Source organism: Chamaea fasciata, unplaced genomic scaffold (assembly GCF_029207755.1).
Source record: "Chamaea fasciata isolate MVZ Bird 193981 ecotype frontalis unplaced genomic scaffold, bChaFas1.0.hap1 SCAF_5, whole genome shotgun sequence".
Lineage (NCBI taxonomy): Eukaryota > Metazoa > Chordata > Aves > Passeriformes > Sylviidae > Chamaea > Chamaea fasciata.
The window spans coordinates 62,317,438-62,341,162 of record NW_027094090.1 but is presented as its reverse complement, the minus strand read 5'-3'; the positions used below and the strand labels follow the sequence as shown (position 1 = coordinate 62,341,162).

The window sequence follows — 23,725 nt, the reverse complement described above, 5'->3', positions numbered from 1 at the left end:
CAAGATCAGTGGGAAGTGTATCACTGATACCACTCAGTTTAAGGAAAGGACAGTACATTCCCATTAGAGAAGACTTTCAGGAAAGACAGGAGGAAAAGGTGTGTTCAGGTTTTTCTTCTCAAATTTTCAAATCAGCAATAAAAAGAAACAGTGTAAAAAAAACTCCAGCCGTACCTTAACACACTTGCTTACATACTAAGTATGTTTTTACTTAGTTACTTCTTTTGTGCAAAACCAAAGGTTCTTAATATGAGGAAAATGCTGTGCATGCCACCTTAGAGTATCCGCCAGAAAAGGAGGAGGTTCCAGCAAGGTACCACACAGTATGAACACTACTAACAAAATTAACAATTTCTGAGTGACTAAAAATAGCATGCAAATGAAGCTTCCAAGTGAGTATCATAGCCCTGAACTTGCAGTCAGACTGATGCTTTGAGCACCCTTTACTCCTGCTGAATTTCAAGAGTACAGCCTCATTTGTAGAACTGCAATTGAAAGTTACTATTTTGTGATGTCATAGTCTTTCTCTAGTAATAACAGATGGTATATGGCAGTTTTGAGGTGAAATCCTGACTCCCCCAGCTGTGTTGTTTCTGTTATTGTAACTGTTGTTGTTAATAAATGCTGAGCTGGCAGACCATCCTGTTACTTGCCTGAAAGTTGCCATTATACTGCTTTCAACTGTTGATAATATTATTAAATGGAGAAGCACATGGACTGGGATTTTATTTTTTTTTTCTGGTCACACTGTTATGCCTTTTTTTTCTTTTCTCACGTTTTTTTTAAAGTGAAACTTGGGGAGAAGCTTGGAGGTTTGCCCACACCAAAATTTCTGATGACCTCTTCATGAAAATACTCCATGCCTCAGAGGAGGAGCTGACTTTTGGGCCAGGAACATGTCTTTTGCGAATCTGGTGTCAAATTAGGCGAATTATAATGCAGAAAAATAATGGCTTACAGATTGACAGTAGTGTTTGCTTTGACTTTAAGGAGGCTCAGGTCTCTGGAGACTCATTCTTAGGAGTGTGCATCGATACATCTGTCCAGATTATATATATCCCAGTGACACAGCAGCGTTGGGCGTGTTGCAGGCAGGGGATATGGACTAAGTTTTCTGTGACTATTTCCTCTGAATCCTCCATGCCAGGTTCTGGCTGGACAGTAGAGCTGAGAGCATAAACCTGTATTTGGACTCTGTTCTAAGGACACCCATTGCCCTCAGTGATGTCTGGACAGTAGGGAGGAGAAAAAATCCAGATTCACATACAAAAGAGATGAAATCCAGGTCAAAAGCAGAAATGAGAGTGTTTGTACCAGGAAGAGGAAAGGACAGTTGGATGCCTGTAGGTATAAGGAGATGGCAGACTGCTTGAATAGGGAGCATGGGACGAGGCACAGGACTAGGACTGACTTACACCCTTAGAGCTTCCCACATAAGAAGGAATAGGTCAAAGACTAATCTGGGGCAACAAAAGCAAGGTGACTTACCTGTCAAGACACTGTGCTTCAAGGGGGTCTGGGAACAGCTCAGCCAAAAAGGTTTGTCAGGGGTCTGGGGAAAGGAGATGCAGAGGACTACCAAATCTGACATCTGTAGCTAAGATCAAGGCGAGTTGTACTTCTTATATACAGAACTGTCTGAGATGTGCCATGTGCCTAAAAATTGCATTCTCAGTTGTGTTGAATATTTGCAGTCAGGTTAAGCCATCACTTTCATTTAGCAGGAGTATTAGTGGTTTTCACATGCTGCAGCAAAATTCCTCTTGCCAGGTAGGTTTGCTCAGGCACTATCCTCTTTGTCCTTAGCATGGCATTGTTTCACAGAAGGCTCAATTTGACCCGTAGCAAATGTACAAAATTTTATGGAGTGGGAGGAATAAAAGTTTAATTGATGTGGGACTAGTCTGGCTTTTATTACTGATCATTGGAGTGGCCAGAAGGACTTTATGTAGGTCATCCAAAACAAGACTCTGAATGCTTTTTCTTCTCTATATCATCATCTGCTTTGTTTATGCCATGCTGAAGGCAGCTGTTAATTCATACACCTTTAAAGTGCTAAATGTTGCAATCCAAATCCCTTACTGGTGGGAACTGGGACAGCTACACAGGAGAAAATGAAACTGCTGCAGTTTATAACCAGATTTTAGTTACATCCTGGGCTGGTGTCAGTTTTCAGTTCAGTGGCTAAGCTGAGTTGATTTTGTGCTATGAAACTTAACTGTGCACACTTGGGAAAAGGAAAGATGATCTGGAAGTTCCAAGTTTTCATCTAAGCTGCTCAGTTCTTGTTGTGTTGGTGTGATATTGGGCAAGTGACTTAAGTCTAGTGATGCCTCAACTTAAACACCTGATGAGAGAGTCTACATTAGGGGTCTTATCCCCTTTCCCAAGATCTAACTGGCCTCTAGACACATGACACTGTTTGTTGGTGGGCTTTGATCTTTTTTTGATATCTTATCCCTCAGAAAATACTTCTGATCTTGGATTTTTAATTGATCTCATCTGATATGAATTCCTGGGTATTGCTGGGAAATAAATTGTTTCAGTGACACAGCAGTTTAGGAAAAAAACTAAGCCAATTACAAACTTGCTTACATTAGGAACAGCCTTAAGAAGGAAGATGCATGAGCAGAGTAACCAGTTTACCAGTGAAAGGTACATGTTGTATTGCCATGTATCATACAGGTCTGCCATCTGGCATAGGATTACAAACACCTCATCTCATAGAAATGCAGTAGACAAGTAGACCTGGAAGATCAAGGCTGAATTATTTCTCTGACCAGCCTAGCTTCAAAAACAACTTTTCCTGAGATGGAGCCTGATCCTGTGCCACAGCTGGTGTCCCGGAGAAATAATTTAGCCCATATTTCTTTATGTATTTGTCTCTTTCTTTGGGCATTATGCATATCGTGGCCGATATTTTTATTTCTGAACCAAATAGCACAATGATGCTAATGAAGGCACGTGTTGTTTCCCAATCCAGTATTTCCTAAGACAGCATCTACCCCACACAATCTGAAAATAATATATTTTTCAACTGTGAGAGTGTTTCCTAGGGGTCACATTTCCCACAAGCTACGTGGCAAGTAGCCTTAGCATTGAAACTCTTCTATAAACACAGAATCTTTGCTTAGCAGGTACTTGCTTATGAGAATACATGCTGTCTCTACAGCTGAGAAATCTTTGCCGGGTTAGGCATATCTTTATCAATATAATGGAGGCATCCATAATGGGGAAAAAAAAATCCATAATGGATTTTACCAAATCCAGCTGATACTAAGGGTCTTATTTTGATTGTGGACTGTATTTAAGCAGCTGTTTGCGTAGATATGTCAGCATTCCCATTATAAACACATCTTTTAAAGAAGACTTAGGAGCAAACTTCAAACCAAGCTAAGAGTTGTCTTTAAATAATGGATCCACATAATGTGTATGCTGTAGAAAAAAATTTTATTAGGGAAATTTTACGTTCTCTCCTTTGCCTCCATCACCAACTTTGTGATTTGGTGAGTTTCACCATTAAAAAGGTGGGACTCCTAAGAGCCTGTGTCTCCTCCTGTTCTCCCACCCACGGTTCAGTAGTGCACAAAGCCATAATTTAGCTCCAAATGTTATTCTTGAACTCATAATTAAGTATTTATAGCATCTTAGCTTTCAACCCAAATGCAATCTGATAATTATTCGGTGACTGCCTGATGAATAACTGCTGTGCAATTAAAATCTTCTGGCCTGGTCATTTGTACATCCAGAGGGATGGTAAGGTACCCATGAAATGTGCATTGCTGTTGTTTTAACCATTTAAATTTCAATCATCTCCTTAATAATTCTGTTAGGGGCAAACTAACGTCGCTTTTCAAGAAAGAAACAGAAAGATACGAGACACTTTCTATTCATTGTTGTAAATACTGAGTTTAATTCAAATATTATTTGAACATGATTTTGATTTTGAAAACAGAGTGCAGGCTCAGCTGAATGACGATTTGTAAAGGAGAAAGAATGAAACTCTGAGGATACGTAAAAGAACCCCTGATTTCTATTCCACTTAAAAGAGATCTTGATATCAATAGAAGTTTTGCCTGAGTAAAGATTTGTCAAGATTCAAACTCTCATTTTTCTAAAAGCAGTCCCTCTTGAGGAGTGTTTTAAGATCTGTGCAGAACAATAGCAGAGTAGAATGACAGCCTGATCCAAAACTCATTGAAATCAAAGCAGGTATTTCCATTATTCAGAAGATTATAGAGTGATGTACAGGAAAATACCAGGAATTATTCCATCAGCTTTCACAAGAAAACAGTCAGTTGTAAGCATTACTGTGGATGGCAGCCATTATGCTTACAGTTCCAAGAACAACAACTCTTCTTAACACAGAACAAGAAATACCTACCTTTTCTTTTCTTTTTTTTTTATGATGGTGAAACTATTACTTTAATTGTTCTGAGCAGGACAAAAAGATGTCTGTAATTCAATATTCTTTTTAAAAAAATAGTTTTGAGGTACACTGTGATCAAAATTTTTAAAGTTCCTATATAATGGGTATTTTTCTAATTTGCTGATGAATATTTTACTAATTACCTATTGCTCTTACAAGATGCTTTTAAGAAATCAAATATAAAAATGATGCCTTTGTTAGTAACCTACATTTTACAGCAATAGATACTGAACTCAATTTCACATGTTAAAACCATAAAAAATTTTCATCTTCATAGCATTTTACTTCAAGTATGATTTATTTACTGTTTTTTCCTTTTAAATTAATGCATTCTCAATATCCTAGCTAGATGTTTGGCTTTAAAATCACAGAATCATATAATCATGGAATAGTTTGGTTTGGAAGGGACCTTTCAGTGACTGACTGGTTCAACCCCAAAAATATTTAGTTTAGGAATGGGTCATCTGCACAGACATTTGGTCAGTTTTTCACTTCTGCTTTTCCCCAGAGCAAAACTTTATTCTCTTAAAGCTACATTTCTAAGAGGCTAGGGATTAGATTGCTTTGAGGTAGCCATTTTGACTTTGAAGAGGCTTGGTTTTCAAGGGAGCCGGGAAGTTATCTACCATCCTCCAGATTTCTCCAACTAGGTATCCAGAACCATAAATCCCATTTAAAGTGTAGGCTTTCTTCTGGCACCTCTGCAGCGGAGGGAACATAAATCTCAAGAGAAGGAGTAATGATCAGTTAAAGACGTTACTTTTCCAGCTGTCTGTCCATGCTGGTAGCAGCAGTTGCTGTTCTCCTGCAGAGGGGAATATCTCGATGCTGAATCTGCTGCTGAGTGTTGTCTAGTGGAGAATGTCTGTGACTAGTGTGAAACACTGCTTCTGGTAAGGGTGAAATTATGCATCACGTTGGAATATTAACTTTGAGACTTGATGATTATTCAACCTGTGGTTGGTCACTGTTTCATTGCTAGTCTGGATCTTGAAAGTATGTAATACAGGTAGTATTTAGAATATATAGACCCCAATACAGTGTGCTCTCTGCATCACAAATTTACTTGCAAGCCCTTCCTTCTAATCTCTTGTGCAGTAACAAGAAGCTCAGGAAAACCCTGCTACTCTGTATGTTCCACTTCCATTCCTCGTTGTGTCATTCTGCAAGTTCCCAGCCTCCTGGTTCTCTCTGGTTTGCTAAAATAATTACAAGGAAATGATGTTTATGTCCACTCTTTCCTTGCAGCTCCAGAAGCAGCTGTCGGAGCTGGACGAGGATGACTTGTGCTATGAATTCCGTCGGGAACGCTTCACTGTCCATCGCACTCATCTGTATTTTCTCCATTACGAGTACGAGCCTGCTTCAGACAACACCGATGTGACATTGGTGGCACAACTGTCAATGGACAGGTGGGGAACACCTCTTGTTCATCCAAAAGTGTGAGATAGTGTTTTATTACAGGGAAATCTGACTATGGAATGATTTGGAGAGAGAAAAAAATGCATGTCCATAGAAACCTAGATGTTGTCTGTGCAGGGCACACACTGTACTACACTCTACATGAGTAGAGTTCGTGAGAGCTGTAGGAGTTGTTGCTTGTCAAGATTGCCAGGCGTTATTAGTTCATGGAGTTCTGCAGCAACTTAGATGAAACAGATGTTTGTAATAGAATTAGGCAAGCAGTTGTAGTTGACCCAGGTTTTCGCATGTGTTTTTCTGCACTAGAGGATGGTAGTTTTGCTTTCATTGGCATTTTCCTTGCAGAAAATTTCAATTAATGATTTTTCGTACAGTAAGAATCAGAACTAAATATTCTAGTTTCAAATTAGGAAGTTGAAAATTACACTTGGTTTTTACTGTGCTAGTGTGAAATACAAAATCTCCATCTGAGAAGAGTCATTGCATCTTTATCCAAATGCTGATTCTCAGAAGAACTTTTGAGCTTTTAGTTAAAATCCAACTGAAGTGGAATTTAACTGGTATTTCATTTGGGGAAAAAACATCCATTTCATTGCAAGTACCACCCTTTACCTTTGTGATTCCCACCATTGCAATTAGTTGTCATTTTTCAGAAGCTTGAAAGTGCAGTCTGGATCAGCCAGCTTTGTGAATTTTTGTAAATGTTAGTTCTCTTTTTTTTCTCCAGCTTCTCAGTTCAAATCTAGTCCAAACTTTGTAGTTACTGCTATCAGAGTGGGTTACAAAACAAATCAGAACTCCTTGAGTATCATCCAGAAACTGATTATTTCCTTCAGCATAGCACAAACAGAATATAACATGGCATGTGAATAGCACCACTGCTACACTAGTAGAAGGTCGGCGGTTTTCCAGGAGGGTTATAGGGATCAACAAAACATTTAGAGCCTGTTTTTAAAATTAACTGAAATGAATAAGGGGTATTCTGTTCCACTGGTGCCTCAGCACTGCACATTGTGTTATGATTTGCTGTGCACATCAGTGTCTGTTCTATTGATTTTTAATTGAGGAAACATTCCTTAAGTGTTCACAAACCTTTGAGTAAAAATATATAGAAATAAATTAAGCCAGACCCTGAGTGAGTGCCACAGTAAATTAGTAAAGCTGGTGTGTGCACATGGTATATTTTTCCCCCCAGAATTTAATTAAAAAGAATGATCTGGGGCTCAGTGCTGATTCACTGGCACTGATGCAAAATCTGAGCATCTGTTTCCCTTTGTGGATCCTCACTGGGGCACATGTTTTTATTGATAGACAGAACCACACATTTTTATTCAGGAAGAACAGCCATCCTGGTACTGTGCAGGAAAAATCTTCCCTACTTCACTGGTGTGTTGCTATAAATTATTGATTTGAGTTGGAAATGCTTTCTTTCAGCTAAAATCAATAAATAATATCCTACCAAAGAACTGCTTAGCTGCTTTGTTTTCTTTCACATCTTTCAGTCACTGCCTTATCTTTTCCCATCTTCTTTAAACCATTTCTTTTAAACTCCTCTAGCACAACTGTAGACAATTAAGAATAGTGTCTCAGATGTAAGATGACATGGACATAAACAATGTGTTGTACACTGTATTCCTGAATTATTCTTTGAAATTATTATCCGAGATGAGGAAAAGCAAAAAAAAACAATGCCCAACACCTTCCCTAGACCTTTTGGAGGTGAGATTGACATGACTGTCATGACAGACTTAGGTTTGCCTGTCCTATAGGCTTCAGGAATGGAAGAGAGGGATGCATTTTGAGAGCTAACATTATTGTCTTTAGATGGAAGCTTTGAGACAGACTTCATTCACTGTTGTTCATTATTGGGTAATTGTCATCTTTTGCAGTGATGTGGCATTTCCTTGAATAATGGCTTGGTTTCTTCACTGTGATTTTCATGCACGTGTTTTGGGTAGGCAGGCTTTTCAAAGGCTCAGTATGTACCTGGGGTTCAGAAATCAGAGTAGATGTTGAAAAATGTGAGGTCAGAATGGGGAAAAGGAAAGACGTGATGAGCAATACACGGCTTGAAATCTGAGCAAGAAGGAGTTGGAATTCAGTTGAGTATTCTTAAGAAGAAAAATAAAAAAAAACAACAGTCTCACAAGGCAATTGAATTCCAGCAAAATTCACTTAGCTGAACAGACCTTTAAAAAATTTACCAACTATATTATGATCTCATTGTTATGCAGTACAGGAGTACATTTGGTTTCTCTAGAGTCCTTAAGAGAACGCATTCCTCAAGACTGCTCAAAAACCCCAAAATAAGTTGGTCATGTTGTGCTTAGAAACTCTTAATTCTAAGTTTTGTGGTCAAAGGAGACTTGACAACTTACAGAGGGCAGATTATGGAGGATCATCTAGCAGTCCCTGTATCATATTTATGGAAGTAGAGCCTGTCAATGAGAACAAAGTGGAGTATTCTGAAGTGTACGAAGGTGTACAAGCTGGGAACTTGTACCACCAAAACCCAGTTTCCACTTCAGTATCATGAAAAGCTTTGCATTATCAGGTGTGCTGTTTAAATAAGTTATAAATGCCATTAGTCCACTGCGTGGATTCCTTAAAAGGCATTTTGCTGCATTTTTTACTAGGCAAGTTTTCCATTTTTAAAACAATGCCCTAAATTTGAGTGCTCACAGATTGGAGTCTCCTGATTAACAGATTTGTACTATGTTGGAAAAAGGCAAAAAAAAAAAAAAGTATTTTTTCCCCATTTATTATTTGTGTCATCAAAATTCTAGACCCTTTATGTAACTTTTAGATATTTTTATATTGATTTGTGTTTCAAATTCAGCTGTGTGTTTCAGACTGATAATAGCCTTTGTTTCAATAACAGATAAAAAGAAAATGATGTACCAAGTGTAGACTAGTAAGGTAATGTCTCATATCTAAGAAAAAATGATTATATCATCTTGGTATCATCACAATCATTCGCAGATGCAGGAAAAAGCTATTAGTGTTAAGTCAGACTTCGTGTTTAGTGGTATGAGTGTATCATTCCTTTATTTTGCAAATCTTAGGGAGATAGTGGGAGGGGGAAATTATTTTCTCAGATTATGATAATGCAGAAAACTTGCATTTTGTATAAATATTAATAGGAAAAATTCAGTACTGTGGATTTGGAACAGAATTAAGATAATAATTTTGCATCATCTATTCTTCCCAGTTTTTAATAGTATATCTGGCTAGACTGCATAGGTCATTTCCCTTCATATTAAATCAAGAGGCTTTGTAATCAGTCCTTGCTGTATTTTTGGGTGACACATCTCAGTCTCTAGGCAATAAATTATCCACAGTGCTTAAATGATTTTGACCAAGTTGAGTTTGATTTACATTTGCATATGAAATTTTTCCCTGAGTATTGTAACTGCTGGAATTTTTTAAAACTACACAGTAATGCAACCTGTTTTAAAAATGATTTAATGAAATTCAAGATAATGTTAAACATATACAAGTTAGTACTTTTGATGATGGTTTTGTCTGAAATGTTCTTTTGATACTCCACAGCAATGCCACGTCTGTCCTTTCTCCCCTCCTTATGCCCTGCTAATAGTAAACCCCATTTCTATCGATGTGTCATCCTTTTTTCCTTTTCCCTGACAGCGAGCCTTCTTCTAGTTAATGCCCATGTTCACCTAAGTCAGTATCCCCTTGACCTGTCTCTTTTTACAGCCTTTAAGATCTGACTAACTGCCTTGCAAAAATTTGGGGAAGGTTTTCCTAAACAGGAGGTAAAATGATTTGTGGGTCTGTACACCTCTGTCCTTCACAAGCTTGTTGAAGAGCACTGTAGTGTGTTACTGTGTGGGAATAGCTTGACCTGAAGTGTGAATTGGGCACTAGACAGTGTTGAAGTTTATGAGCACCCTATCATGTATGTAGATCCACATGAACAGATCTCTGCAACTGCTCAAAGCTCCCACTAGGTAAGTCCTGTTATCCATGTGGGTTTTCCTGCAGCATCAAAGCTTTAGACGCAAAATGGTGGTGCTTTAGGTGTCTGAGTTGTGGATGTTGTATCTGACCTAGGGCCATCTTAGGCTACACTGGATTTAATGAGATAGGTGTGTCCAGGGTGCAGTCCATCTGTCCGGCAGGAGACCTCGACTTATCATCTTAAATAATGAATTATACTGTAGAAATACTTACTGCTTTCCACAGCAGAAAAAGGGTCCCCAATCTGTCTCACTTAGAGAAAGATATCTGCATTTGATCACGTGAATGCAGGTACAGAGTCCTGGACAGGGAATTAGCGTTTTCTTACTCTCACCTTCCTCTTCCAGGCTCCAGATGCTTGAAGCCATCTGCAAGCACTGGGAAGGTCCCATCAGCCTGGCACTCTACCTTTCTGATGCAGAAGCCCAGCAATTTCTGCGCTACGCTCAGGGCTCAGAAGTCCTGATGAGCCGCCACAACGTTGGCTACCACATCGTGTACAAGGAGGGGCAGTTCTACCCCGTGAACCTGCTCAGGAACGTGGCCATGAAGCACATCAGCACACCATACATGTTTCTGTCCGACATCGACTTCCTGCCCATGTATGGACTCTACGAGTACCTCAGGTAGTGGACAGTGAGGGAATTCCCACTGGCACCCACAATTTCGCCTCTCCACACCCCACCCTTCTCACATACTCCCAAAACAGCTTGAGCACATCTGGAAACAGCAGCTTATAAACGTTTGCAGTGTGACAATGCCCAGCAAGGCACAAGAATTTTTAGAGTAGAAGAAGGGACTTGTAACTGGAAAGTAAAGCAAAATGGTTATGAAAGAAAAAACAGAGGTCTGAATGTGAGCCTCGTTAGCCATTAGAATAATCTCCTCAGGGCTGCAGAAAAACCAATTTGAAAATTGAACTGGGTTAAGTATTATTAAATGTCCAAGAGCGTCGTTTATTAGCAGGGATGTGAACCAGGCACTTTCTCTAAACACCTCTGGTTCTTAATGTCAGTGACAGAAAAAACTTGTAGAGCATTACTGATCTTGTTGTCCATGTGACACACTCTTAATTCAGTTCCTTATCTTGGAAAGAGGGTGATGAGTCTAACCAGCTCAAAAATATGACTGCATTGCCAGGACCTGTCAAGGCAAAATAATTGTCAAAAGGAAACTGGGAGGAGTAACATCAGTGTGTATTGTATCATACTGCATGTGATCAGGTTGGGCTGAGCAAACTACAGACTTCTAATACATTAACTGAGCTTTTTTTTTAATAAAGACCTTTTTCCCCTGCAGAGGCTGGTCATCTGAGGCCAAAGCATAGAGCAAGGAGGACACCCTGTGGCCAGACAGGAGAATGTCAGTTCCTTTATCCTGACCAGTTTTGCTTTTCATCTCTGTTCTAATTTGGTAAAAGTTGATCAAAGTGTTCCAGTAAGGGCCTGCCTGTAGGTGTTCCCTGTCAGTTCATAAGCCGGGGGCTTTGGAATGTAAAGGAAAATATGTCTTCTGGTATCACGAACTTATGGAGGAGTTTCTTTGTTTCAGGCTTAACTCTGTAAGACATGTACGAGCCAAATTCACTATTCAGAGGGGTGGAGTACCTCTTCTATGAGGAAGGGATCAAAGAGTTAAGGTTATTCAGCCTGGAGAAGTGAAGGCTTTACGGAGACCTCATTATGGCCTTCCAGTACATACACGGGGCTTAATAAGAAAGATGGAGACGAACTTTTTTTGCAGAACTTGTTGAGACAGGACAAGGAGGAGTGGTTTTAAACTAAAAGATGGGAGATTTAGATGAGATGCAAGGAGTAAGATTTTTGTGAAGAGGATGGCAAAACACTGGTACAGGTTGCCCAGATAGGTGGTTGGTACCCCATCCCTGCAAATATTCAAGGTCAGGCTGGATGCGGCTCTGAGCAACCTGATCTAGTTGAAGATGTCCCTGCTCACTGCAGGGAGGTTGGGCTAGATGACCTTTAGAGATGCATTCCAGCCCAAACCATTCTATGGCTTTCAAGATGCTGAATTTCAGTTGTATCATTGATACTAGCATACTGTGTCAGCTTGTTTCCCTCTTATTTTGTTGAAGTCTTTTCAAGTTGTTATGAGCACTCCAAAATTATTCTGTCCCCTGCACACGTTAGCCATCTCCAGATACATGGAGGAAGAGTTGTTCTTCATTTCTCTGTTCTTCTAGGTTAGTGTTGCATACTGGTACATTTCTTCAGATCAATGCTGGACACAGAAAGGATGGCAGCTATTGATACTGTCATTTAGTGCTAGAAAAGGAACTTATTCTCTCATGCTGCTTCACAGTACATGGATGGAGCCAGCAATGAAAGGAAGAAGAGAGAAGACACAATTAAGTACCACCATTTCCTTGAGATACTACAACCATAGAAATAATTCTCATAGGGTGATCTTGTATTACAAAACTAAATGCACCGTTGTGGTGCATTGGTCATGTTTCAGAAAAAAACTGATGTGCTGTCTAAAGCTGCTGCCTCTGAGACTTTGTGTTACCCTGCCAGCCTTTTTAAGGCCCATACCACCTTAACTCTGACTGAGAGTCTCTGTTGCCTGGAAATATTGAAGTTGCTATCTGCTACTATCAGCTCTTTAAAAAGTGATTGGATTTTTTTTTTTAATTTTTTTATTTTTTTTAATGTGCACTACAGGCTTTTGTTGTTTTTTTCAGTAGTGATTTTCCTAAGCAAAGTAGCACGGAGGTGCATTGATATTATTTTATATATGGATACCCTGTGTCTTTCTGCATTGACTGTTCCCACTGCCTCTGCAAATAGCTGATTAGTGCTATCTGTCTGAATGGCAGCAATTGTTTGTTAGAGAGAGATGTAAAACATTTTTATCCTCATTTCCTTAGATAGAACAACCATAAACAACTGGAAATAGTGTGGTATTTCAGGCATCGTTTTGTACAGCATAAGCCAGGCGAGTCCTTCTCACTGAAAGTTTGCTGATTTACATATATTGCATATTGTGTCTCTGCAGATAATATATTCTCAGAAAGAAAGAAATTCTGAGAAATATTTTAAACATATTTTGAAGGTGTCATACAAGAAAAGTTACAACCAGTTTTGAAGGAGAAGCTGATGGAGCTGATGGTTACCTACCCCTTTATTTATCTGTTGCTTTGCGCTTAGATTTGTGCTAATTGAGCTTTTTCACAGCTGCTAAGTAAAACCATTTCAGTGTTTTTATCTCCATCAAACACCCTTTTAGTCCTGCCTTCGTCTTCTGTGAAGTACAAAAGGGAATGTATCATTTAAAGATTTCCCGTTTAGTATAGTTACTGAGGTCATCTTGTCATTGCCTCAGAGGTAAAAGCTTCTTCTAGTTGCTGAAAGTAAGGTGTTTGGGTCATCCTACAGTGACTCCTAACACAAAACAGTGAGACAGGCTGCTTATCTGCAGGTGTCACAGCTAGCACGGAAGTTCTTTCCTGACACATTTGTGTAAAATGTGCCCTTGGCTTCCAGTGACACATTTAGCATGAGTTAGGACACGGCATCCCAACTCCATCCACAGGTTTTATACCTGTCCCCCACAACATGAGTTGTGAAGTAGCTTCAGCTAATTTTTCATCATCTCAGCTAGGAAGATAGTTCAGATAGTGCTTATTGGGGTTTTTGTGTTGGTTGCCTTTGTAGTCTGTTAATTCATTGCTTTTGCAGAGAGGAAGAGCATTCTAATGAATTTACCAGTGGGTTGACAACTCTCCAGTTGTGACCACGGATTCAGTGACTGCCATATTTGTTACTTGCAACCAACCTCTTACTGAATCCTGATGCTGGAAGCACATTTGAGTTAATGGACTCTTTTTTTTTCTTTTTTTTTTTTTCCCCAGAGTGCAGTGCTTTAGGATTAGGTTGCTAAATTTTCAAAGTCTGAGCTTCTCTATCCTCAAAAAATGGGTATGATCTTACTATTTACTTGCATGAGGATGAGAATTCTGTGTTAATTTTTGAAAATAACTATGCAGATTAGAAGATTGATATCAACATGCTGGAGTTCATTCAACCCGTGAGGAGACTCTTGTGATTTAAGATTCATTTCTTCACTGCTTTGTGAAAAGTATGGTTGCTTAGATTTAAAATTTAACCCTGCCTTCACTGTGTCAGAATGACACACATCAGGTCTGAACACAAAGATACCTGGGAAATGGTTTCCTGGACAACACTAGCACAAAGAGAGCTAGCTCTACATAGTCATAAATCCTTATTTTGGAGTTTGGGGGAAAAGGACTAGAAAGGAAAGTGGATACTGAATCAATACTACTGGATCACAAAAGAAGCCCTTATCAGGATAGTGGAAGAATTACATAGTTTACCCTGTGCTAGCTTGCAAAATAGGCAAATGTGTTCCCTACATTATATTCCACATATCTGACAGCACCAACAGTGAAAATTTTTCTATTCCTAAAGTGTAACAGAACCAGTCAACCAGCAGATAGCACCTCCAGTCAAAGCAGGAGAAAAAGTAATTCCACAGAAAATTAAAAGGTAAATTTTCTTCCAGTGGGAAGAAGTTAGATTTTCAGCTGGTTGTCCAAAGAGTAGACCATTAGCCAAGTTATGAGAAGAAAATGGAAGGTTATTTTTCCTCTAAAAAAGTCCTCCCTGCCATTATCGCAGTTTAAATGGCCTCTGTTGTCCTTTGTCACTCAAGTTCAACATCTGGATGTTAGCAGTGATTTCTTCTTCCCTTTGCATCAGTCTCTTATGCCACTGAGTCCACCTCAAGGGCAGGTGATTCTCCTCAGAGATCAGTGCTGCTGGGCTTCTTGTCTGAGCATGCCTCAACTCCCAGTTTGGTTTTGGAGAGCCCCTCCACTTTGACCTTACCACCTGTACTGATTGTGGCTGAACTGGAGGTCTTTCCCCATAGCATCCCTCACAGTGCTGTGCTTTGCATTGATAGCTGGAAAGGTGTTGATAGCTCTCCAGTGTTTTGGCTACTGCTGAGCACAGTGGCACTGGATCAGTGCTGTGTCTCCATCATTCTGCCCCCCATCTGCAAGAGGGCAAGATCTTGGGAGGGGACATGACTAATGCAGCTGAGCCAAAATGAACAGGGACAATCCATGCCAAATGATGTCAGCTCAGATAGATATAAAAGCTAAGAAATGGAGGAAGGCAAGGCATTCGTTATTTAGAATGTTTGCCTTCTGGAGGAACAACTATGGGTGCTGAAGCCATGCTTCCCTGGAAGTGGCCAGACATCACTTGATGGGAAGGAGAAAATAAAATCTTCCATTTTTCTCTTGGTTGGTGTACACTCAACCTTTTGGTTTTGCTTTAGTAAACTGCCTTAACATACAAGTTGTTTTCCATCTTATCTTGTCCCCCCTACCCAGCAGAGGAGGGCTGAGAGCACCTTCGTGGGCACTTGGTGTCAGATGCTTACAAATCTCTTGAAAATATTTCTGCAGAGAATATCCTGCTGTTTTATTTCACTGTGAAAGTATCTCCACATCTCTGTGTTTCCCTGTATGCACTTCAAGCATCTTGTTTCCAGACATCTTTTTCTCTTTCTTACCTCACTTTTCATGTTGACCTTTGACAGTGCAAGTGATTTCAGGCTCTTCTATCAGTTTGTTCCCTCTGCTTTTTGATTTCTTCCTGAAGGTACTATCATTTATTCCTTCCAATAGTTCAGACATTGACAACTGTATGAAATTTGCAGGTGACAAGAGCAGCAGGGAATGTGCAGGAAGGATTGCTGACATCAACAGCATCTTTGTGGTTATATCCCATATCTTAGAGAATAAGTCAGGTTCAACACTAGATTCAACACAGGTTGCTCCGTCTGACAGTTTCTGCTTTTACTTGTGCTTGATACTTGTGCCTGCTGCAGCTTTGGTCAGCTTCAGACTAAACTTTGGTGGGCAGGATTGTTTCCTACTCTTGGACAGTGCCAAGCACAAGCAAGGCCTTTGAATTTTGCCTGGGCCTTTTAAGCTCTCTATAAAACCAAAGTTACAGTAACAGCCATAAATGGAATCTTCTGTTTTCTTGCAGAGCCCAAAGGATGAGCATCACTACATATGTTACCTGCTCCTTCCTAGAACTGAATCCCCAAAGCTGTACTTCTCAAGGCTGATAGATTGCACAGAGACCAGAAAGACTTAGATTTTGGAAAAGAAACTATAGTAGTATCCCCTGCTCTCAGAAGTGTGAAAGGGAAGAAACATTTAAAAGGATCATAAAGACTGTATACTGGCACTGCTCAGCAATTTTGGAAGGTCACAAATGCTGATTGTGAAGGAGTCATCTACTGACATGCAGATATCTTGGCCTCTAGTGATGGTGAGGGAGAATCTAGTGAAGAAAGTACAAAACCAGTTATGATAAGATGCTGTTAAAATCCTGCAGTTGTGAAAAGTTAACTGGAATGTGTCAGGGGCTCTTTAAACAATGCAGACTTTGCAGTAAGGAGCTGAGAACAGATTACTTTTTTATAGAACAGGCCTATAGAGTGGTATGAATTCCCTAAAATTCAGATTTTTTTAAGTATTTGTGCTCATCTTCTTTTTCTCTGACAGCAGTATAAATGAATCCTAGGTATTCTGGGCCTAGAAAAATGGTTTGTTTGGTCCTTCTGTTACTAGGACAGTGATCCCAATTCCTTCAACTTAAAAGGCTGTAGAGGGTTTGCTGCTTATCAATATTGTCCTTGATTGCATGTTGCAGTAACATAAAAGTCAGGACAGTGAATCCTGTTAAGGAGAACTGACTTTGACAGGGAGAGAAAGGCATATTTCTGGTATGAAATATGGAGCTAATAGAAGGAAAATTGAGACAGAGTTATTTCTAATGACAGGCATAGTAAGATTCAGTTAGGGGTTGGAAAAGTAACTTCTTTTTCTTTGAGTTTTAGTTTTTTAGGAAAGAATAGGCTGAACACCTCTGGCAGGCAGGATGAGAGATTGCTAAGCTGCTCCTCTGCTGCAACAGTCATTCCAAGACCCCTGCCTGGAAAAGAGCCCTGCTGAGTGAAATGCGTATGTGCACGCACACTCACCAAAACAATCTCTACACTGAACAACTTGCAGCAAAGAGAAGGAAAAAGAGAGACATTCCAGTCCATCCAGTGTAGAGCATTTCTCTGCTGCCAACAGTCTGTCAGGGCAGCACTGATCAGTCAAACACACAAGCCCATTTGGGATTCTGTTGCTCTCCCTGCTCTTAGAGCAGCAGACCAAAAGCAGAAGAAAATTTGAAGCACCTGTAGGAAAATACGAGCCATAGTTAAATTTATAGTATCTTAAATGCCCATTTTCCACACTTCATTTTGAAAAGCTCAGTGTCTTGCTCAGTTGAAAATTTGTTGTTTCTCTTTGCCAGGAAGTCTGTTATCCAGCTGGACCTAGCTAACACCAAGAAAGCTCTGATTGTACCTGCCTTTGAGACTCTACGCTACCGCCTCTCCTTCCCCAAGTCAAAAGCAGAGCTGTTATCTATGTTGGACATGGGAACCCTCTTTACATTCAGGTAATGGAAATTACTTTTGAACCTGTGGTCATTATCTCTGGTTTTTATGTTCTTCTGATTATTTGGTTCTTCTCTCTCACTGTCAGTTGCATTAAGAAACTTACTGGAATTTTTTTCCCTTTTCATAGAGAGGCAGTGAACAGAATCATGTGGATATATTCTGTCTGTAAGCTCAGCATTTTATCTTGTATTACAGTCCTCTACTGAAGGACTTCAGTTGTTAAATCGAATTTGTTTATTTTCATCATTTTTTATTGTGCTACAAAATCAAGCGTGACCATTACACTCAAGTGCGTGTAATTTACTTTTTGGCTGCCAAGTACTGTCTGGGTAGCTGTGTCTTCTCATGTAACCAAAAGTAATGTGTCTCTGCCCATTGGTTCTCTCCCTTACTGGAAAAAACAAACGCAGGCTTGTCTTACGCTCTTTTAAAGTGTGAAACGGCTGCTTAAATACCTAGAGTTCCTCCATGCAGAGGTAAGAGAGTTCTCTGTCTAGAGGCTAAGAAGCAAAGAACACCTAAATTTGGAGCTCTTCTCAGAAGCAGACTTCTTTTGTGACTGTGAGCAAGTCACTTCTATTATCTGCAAGACTCTTCAGTTTTAAAATGCAACTACCAGGGGTTAACCATCTCTTGGGTTTGTGTGGCAAGGTCTGATTAGCAGACATTTGTAAAGCATCTCAGCGATGGGAAGAGTACAATGTGGCCTTATGATGTTGCACAGAGAGGGGGCTTAGGAGACTTGCATTCTCTTCTCAGCTCCACTACTGCCCTGCTGAGAGGTGCTACAAGAATCACTTTGCTTTCTTACATCTCTGTTCCCCATGTCTGAAATACAGGTAATAATGTTCACCTCTCTTTTTTGCAGTATTTTGAGATCTAGAGATAAAAGCTCTGAAAAAGCTAGGCATTATCCATGGCTGGAGGAGCTCGCTATCATACCATTCCCACCCTTCTCTTACTTCAGAGCTTTCCTCACACTTTTCCCATTCCCTATATTGCACATCTGTCTCATTGCAGCAGCCACCCTTCCCTCATATAGTTGCATGCACATGCCATAGCAGACAGCCTGTGCGAGTCTGGAAAATATAATTCTGATCAGTGTCAGAATTCTACCAGTGACTGCCTTGAAACAGAAACTTGAGGTGACTAAGAGGCATGCGTCTGGAAAATTACTTCAGGATACCGATAGAGCAAGTGCCTTTCCCTCTGCCATCATTCTTTAACATACAAAAGACATAAAAATTAACAAGAGATCTGGTAAAAAATAGTTGTCTCTCTTGTAGTTGAGAGAAACAGTCTTTCCAGTGGAAAGTGACACCCTCAGAATTTTCAGATGTTGCGTTCCACCAGCAGTCAGCTGCACAGTGGTGGCTTTCCACTACAGATTTCATCTTCAAGCTATACAGCGTGTTGGTGTGCTGTGTACACAGCCAGATTTGCAAATCCTTTCTTAAGTCTCACTCAGGCAAGTCTTTAACGGCAGTGGGAGTTTTTCCAAAGCAAGGTTAAATAAGACTTGAAGGACATGCAGTCTGTAGCTGGTGTACATATTAATGCAGGATACATTTTACAAATGCTTCCCCAGTTCGTTTTCTCTCATTTCATTGCTCAAATCTATCGACAGCCAGTGTGCTCTGGGCTGAGAATTTCCACCTCCACCTTCAAGGTGCTTTAATAATGCTGCAATTTGACGCTGAGCGGGTGGGAGTGAGCTGGGGAGGACTGCTGTGACAGTGATTGCTGAGAGTGCCTGCAGCATCCCAGTCCCTCACACCACATGGTAGATTACAATCTTTCCCTCACTGAAATTGCTTTTGCCACCTCTTTTTGAAATGGTGACCTTTTCTACCTCTGGGCAGCTAAGAAGTACACAACGGCTCTCAATTACATCCCTCAGTCACCAGCAGAAGAAAAGAGAAGACAAGTGAGCATCTGTGGCTGGCAAGGTGTGCTGTGTGAAACCCTCTGCCATAGCTGGGGCTCTGTGCCAGCTCGCTGGCTCCCTTGGCAACTGCTGGGTGGGAGTGTGCTCCCAAGGATGTGCCTGCTCAGGGCCTCGGTAAGAGCTGATGAGCCACAACTGCACTGCCCACACACATCCAGGCACAGGCGAAACCACAGCTGGCAGGAGACACATCATCTTATTGAGAAAACATAAAAAGCAACAACTGATTAACTTAATTAACTGATTGCATCTACAATCCAGCAAAATGTTTAAGCATCTGAGAAATGAAGTGGGAAGTTCTTCTTTCACCGAATCATCTTTCTCACTGAAACAGGAAGCTTATAGGAGGCAGGGAGGAAGAACTCTGAGAAAAAAAACTACTTCGTTTTGCTAACTTTAGCAAAGTTTACTATAGTTTTGACATTTTATTTTAAATAAAAGCAATCAGTAACACAAGTAAAATGAAACATTGCATCTAAAGTGGAGAAGGAGGGGTTGTGGTATGTTCTGGTTGTTTTCCATGAACTGGGGAAGGGAACTCATCGTGATCTTAGGGAGATCTAATTACTTGGTTTGGATTTATCGAAATTTCGAGCATAGTGAAAAATACGTTGTTTCCAATTTTCACGAAGTTCTCTGGGGTTTCAGTCAGATTGAGTATGGCCTTAAAATTCAATGTGTATTTAAATTTTGAGTGAGAAGGGCCTGAGCAGAAAATTACATTTATTCATTTGTCATGGGAGATGGAATACCAGTATAGACAGTGAACCGCTTCTCACAACTGTGTCACAGATAGTAAAGTCTGTTGGAAATGACTCATCCTGTAATGGGAGCTTCCTCTCTATGGACCTCCATGGAATGGTGTCTTCTTATCTCTCTTTGCAGTACAGTTCATGTAATCAGCCATTGACCAAAACCTAGATCCAGCAGATTATCTCTGTATGAACCCATATATATTGTATGTACGGATATGTATGTAATCCAATAATGCTCTCACAATTCTTGTTTTCAGTCTAATTACTCCTCCATCACTATTGTGTGTACACCTCATTTTGAGCATCCTATACTCATTTACCTCTTTGTTAGGATCTTAGCTGTCCTTTTGCCTTTCTCTTTCCTTCCACTCACATCAATTACTCCAAAGAAGCAAGTAAATAAACTCTGTTGTTATTTGGTTTTGTACAATCAAATCTACTTCCTATCTGCTTTGTTTTGTCTCTTCAACCCCAGTTCCATATTTTCCCTTAATTGGCTCTTCCCAATTATTTATTTTTCCCTGCTAGTTTGCTCTCTTGACTCACAGAAGTTATACTTGAGCTGCTATAGGTGCTTACACTGACATCTCCAAAAAGGGTGGAAAGAAATTGAATTCTTTTTATGGTTAATATCTTGTTTCCCCCTGTTTAAATCAGTGGGAGAGTGTTACTAGAATAACAGCAGCATTTGGCTGCTTCTCTGCAGGAATCTCTCAATTAACCAAAGTTTGTATGGGGCTTTGAAGATACAAATCACTTCATAAGTGTTTAGCAGTCATTATTATTATTATTATTATCATAATTTATTTCAAAATGCTGGAGGTAGGATTTTAGAAGATAAAGCACCCTCCACAATCTTACGTGATTTTAAACCCCACATTGTTACTGTTGGGGTTTGTTTTTTTTTCCAGCATAAATAGCTGCGTATTAGTCACCGGCTAGGTTAGCCACTCATCTCCAAAAGGCAAAAAAAAGGGATAGGTTTTTGGTGATGATTCCAAAGGGCATTAAGGGTTATAAGCATCTTTGTGAATTTGGCACTGCTTTCTAATAATCTCTGGAGAATTATTTCACTGTCAGTTTTTTTAATACAGATGGGTTTTGTTTTTCCTAGTCCCTAGGTGAGATATCTGAAGGGGGTGAAACCTGTTTACAGTTTAGAAATGCAGCATACAAAGGACCATACATTACTTGTGACCCCAGTGCCATCCTAATAATTCAGTCTTCCTGCACTGCCCTAAACAGAGTCAGCAAAGCTGAATGCCTCTGATTCTCCTGTTACAAGCCATACAAATACGTCCAAATGAAAACTCCTAGGCTGTGATTATATATTCCTGTTTTTTTAGCAATGGCTTACAATGTTACGACAATTTCTGGGATTGAAACATTACATCATGTTGTAATTTTGCAATATTTAATGCTCAAATCCCTTCACTTTTAGCATGTGAGTCATCCCTGTGAATTCAATGTACCTTACTTTACAAATTAGCAGGATATTTGTTCTGTCCCTTCTGTTGCCTGTCTTTCTCAGTGTTGTAATACAGATACCTACTATGCCTTTGTTTCATTAATTAATCTATGAATCTGCAGAAAGAGCTTGTCTCATTGATTTTTGGAAAGTGTTAGAACAAGTGGGCAAGAGAGTCATTGACCCTGGCACTAATGGGGTGCATTCAAGCTGTTCTAGGAAGAGACCTGCTGTGATCTAAACAAGATTAGCAAAATATAAAAGGGGTTTTTTCTGTAAATCAAATTGATTACCTTACTGAAGATCACAGAAGTATTCCCCACAATGTGGAACTTAGAGCAGAAAGCCTTTATGTAATATTTTACTTATTAATGTAATTATGCAGCTTGGTTCCTGCCGTAGTAATAACTGTAATTAATAAAATGAAACATCTATCCAGAGCGGCAGGTGTCTCTCATGCAAATTATAAAATTGCCTATAAAACATATTGTGAATGTCACCATGGTGGGGAAATAGCTAATTTTAGGGGCCTTATCTGAGCTGCAGATTTCTACACTGATTTTAGAGCACTAACTGATGCAGCTGCTTGGTTGCTAGGAATAGACACAGCACTTGTAGTGCAGATGAACTGACGGGGTACTGTGTAATTGTTTCTCACATTAGCATGAGGTACTGTTTTCACACTGTCCTTCGCCAACTAGATGTGTTTAAGCATTGAGCTCTGGGAGGCATGCTGGAAATAGTCCTAGAAATGGCCTTCGATGCATCCTGAAAATGATGATGTGAACTGTAGGCTAATGTCCTTATTTTTGAGCATTTCAACTAACAGGTAATATTTTGTTGCCTCGCCAAGATGCTTTCTATCTAATTGCCTCCCCACGTCCCTGCCGTTTATGTCGGTTTCAGGTACCACGTCTGGACGAAAGGGCATGCGCCAACTAATTTTGCCAAGTGGCGAACAGCCACCACTCCCTACCGTGTGGAGTGGGAAGCAGACTTTGAGCCATACGTCGTCGTGAGGAAGGACTGCCCGGAGTATGACAGGCGCTTTGTGGGATTTGGCTGGAACAAAGTAGCTCACATCATGGAACTGGATGCACAGGTGAGGAGATGACACACGAGTATCTCACCCAGGGCTCTGCAGCAGGGTTATTACAACAAAATCTGTGTCTTGTAGGAAGGTGTCGTGCTTTGTATCACTAGAGTGCTCATCTGGCCTTACTGAGCTCCTTAATGAGTGCTTCTTGAGTTGGGAACACTCCATTTAATGCTTGTCAAGTATTAAATGAAGAACTGAGTCTGAGTTCATTTCTTTGTCAGTTCTAAGAAATTTGTTGTTTCGCAGAGGCACAACCCCCGTAGTTCTCTCCTCCTGACCAAAGCATTGCAGCAGTTGTTGCCAATCCCATCATTTATTAAGGAACATGTAGACCTAGCTGGATTTCTTTTGGTTAAATAGAGTTTTGTGAGTCCCAAATGCTAATTTAGAATTCAGAAACTAGTTTTCAGTTGAATTCAAGGTAAGCATCTTTAATTTCTGGCTGGGATTTACAGCACATTTCTGCAAAGCCTAAGTCTTTACATTTCCAGAGTCTGGGGCTGTGGTGCGGTCTCTAAAGGATCCAGGTACTTGAGCTTTGGGCTACCTGCTTCTTGAATCTGTGACTTGGGATGAAGCTGCTGGGCAGAATCTATAATAATAAGGATGCAGAGAAAGCTCAGGAGTCCAAGACTGGCACCAGAGCTCTCAGAGTTGCCAAGGTCCCTGCTGCCAACCTAGATCTTAGAGGCTGGCAGTGACTATGGCTCCATGGGAGCCCAGTGCTGCTGCTCACTGAGATGGCAGGATTTGCATCACCCTGCTGTTCTTGGATGAGGAGATACCCACTGTGCTAATCAGCAAGGTCTGGATCATGGCATTTCTTTTTAGTTTGGGCTTGTTGTGGTTTTTTTCAGTTTGGTTTTAATCCCAGTGTTTGAACTAGCAGTATTTCATGCTAACCAAAGAAAAATAGGCAATCTTTATCCTCCTGTGATAGCTTCTGCTATGAATCTGGAATAGAGCAGATCCTTCTCTGCTCAAGTCTTACCAGTTTATGTGAAGCAGAGCTGCTCAAGGCTTGGAGCAAGTTAGTGGGAGATTGTGTCTCTGGGGTGTGGGCTACAGTGTATTTGTGTGCAGCCATGTGTGGGAAGAATAT

At 40.2% G+C, this 23,725-nt stretch overlaps 1 protein-coding gene across 3 annotated transcripts in view; it reads left to right on the top strand.

Moving 5' to 3' along the window:
* LARGE1 (LARGE xylosyl- and glucuronyltransferase 1) overlaps positions 1 to 23,725 on the top strand; it is a 275,959-nt gene that overhangs the window by 244,768 nt on the left and 7,466 nt on the right. For all 3 annotated transcript variants that reach the window (XM_066184003.1, XM_066184004.1, XM_066184005.1), the window contains 4 exons: positions 5,678 to 5,841; positions 10,180 to 10,458; positions 17,206 to 17,352; positions 22,431 to 22,626. In XM_066184003.1, coding sequence (XP_066040100.1) covers positions 5,678 to 5,841; positions 10,180 to 10,458; positions 17,206 to 17,352; positions 22,431 to 22,626 — 786 coding nt within the window. The remainder of the gene's footprint in view (positions 1 to 5,677; positions 5,842 to 10,179; positions 10,459 to 17,205; positions 17,353 to 22,430; positions 22,627 to 23,725) is intronic.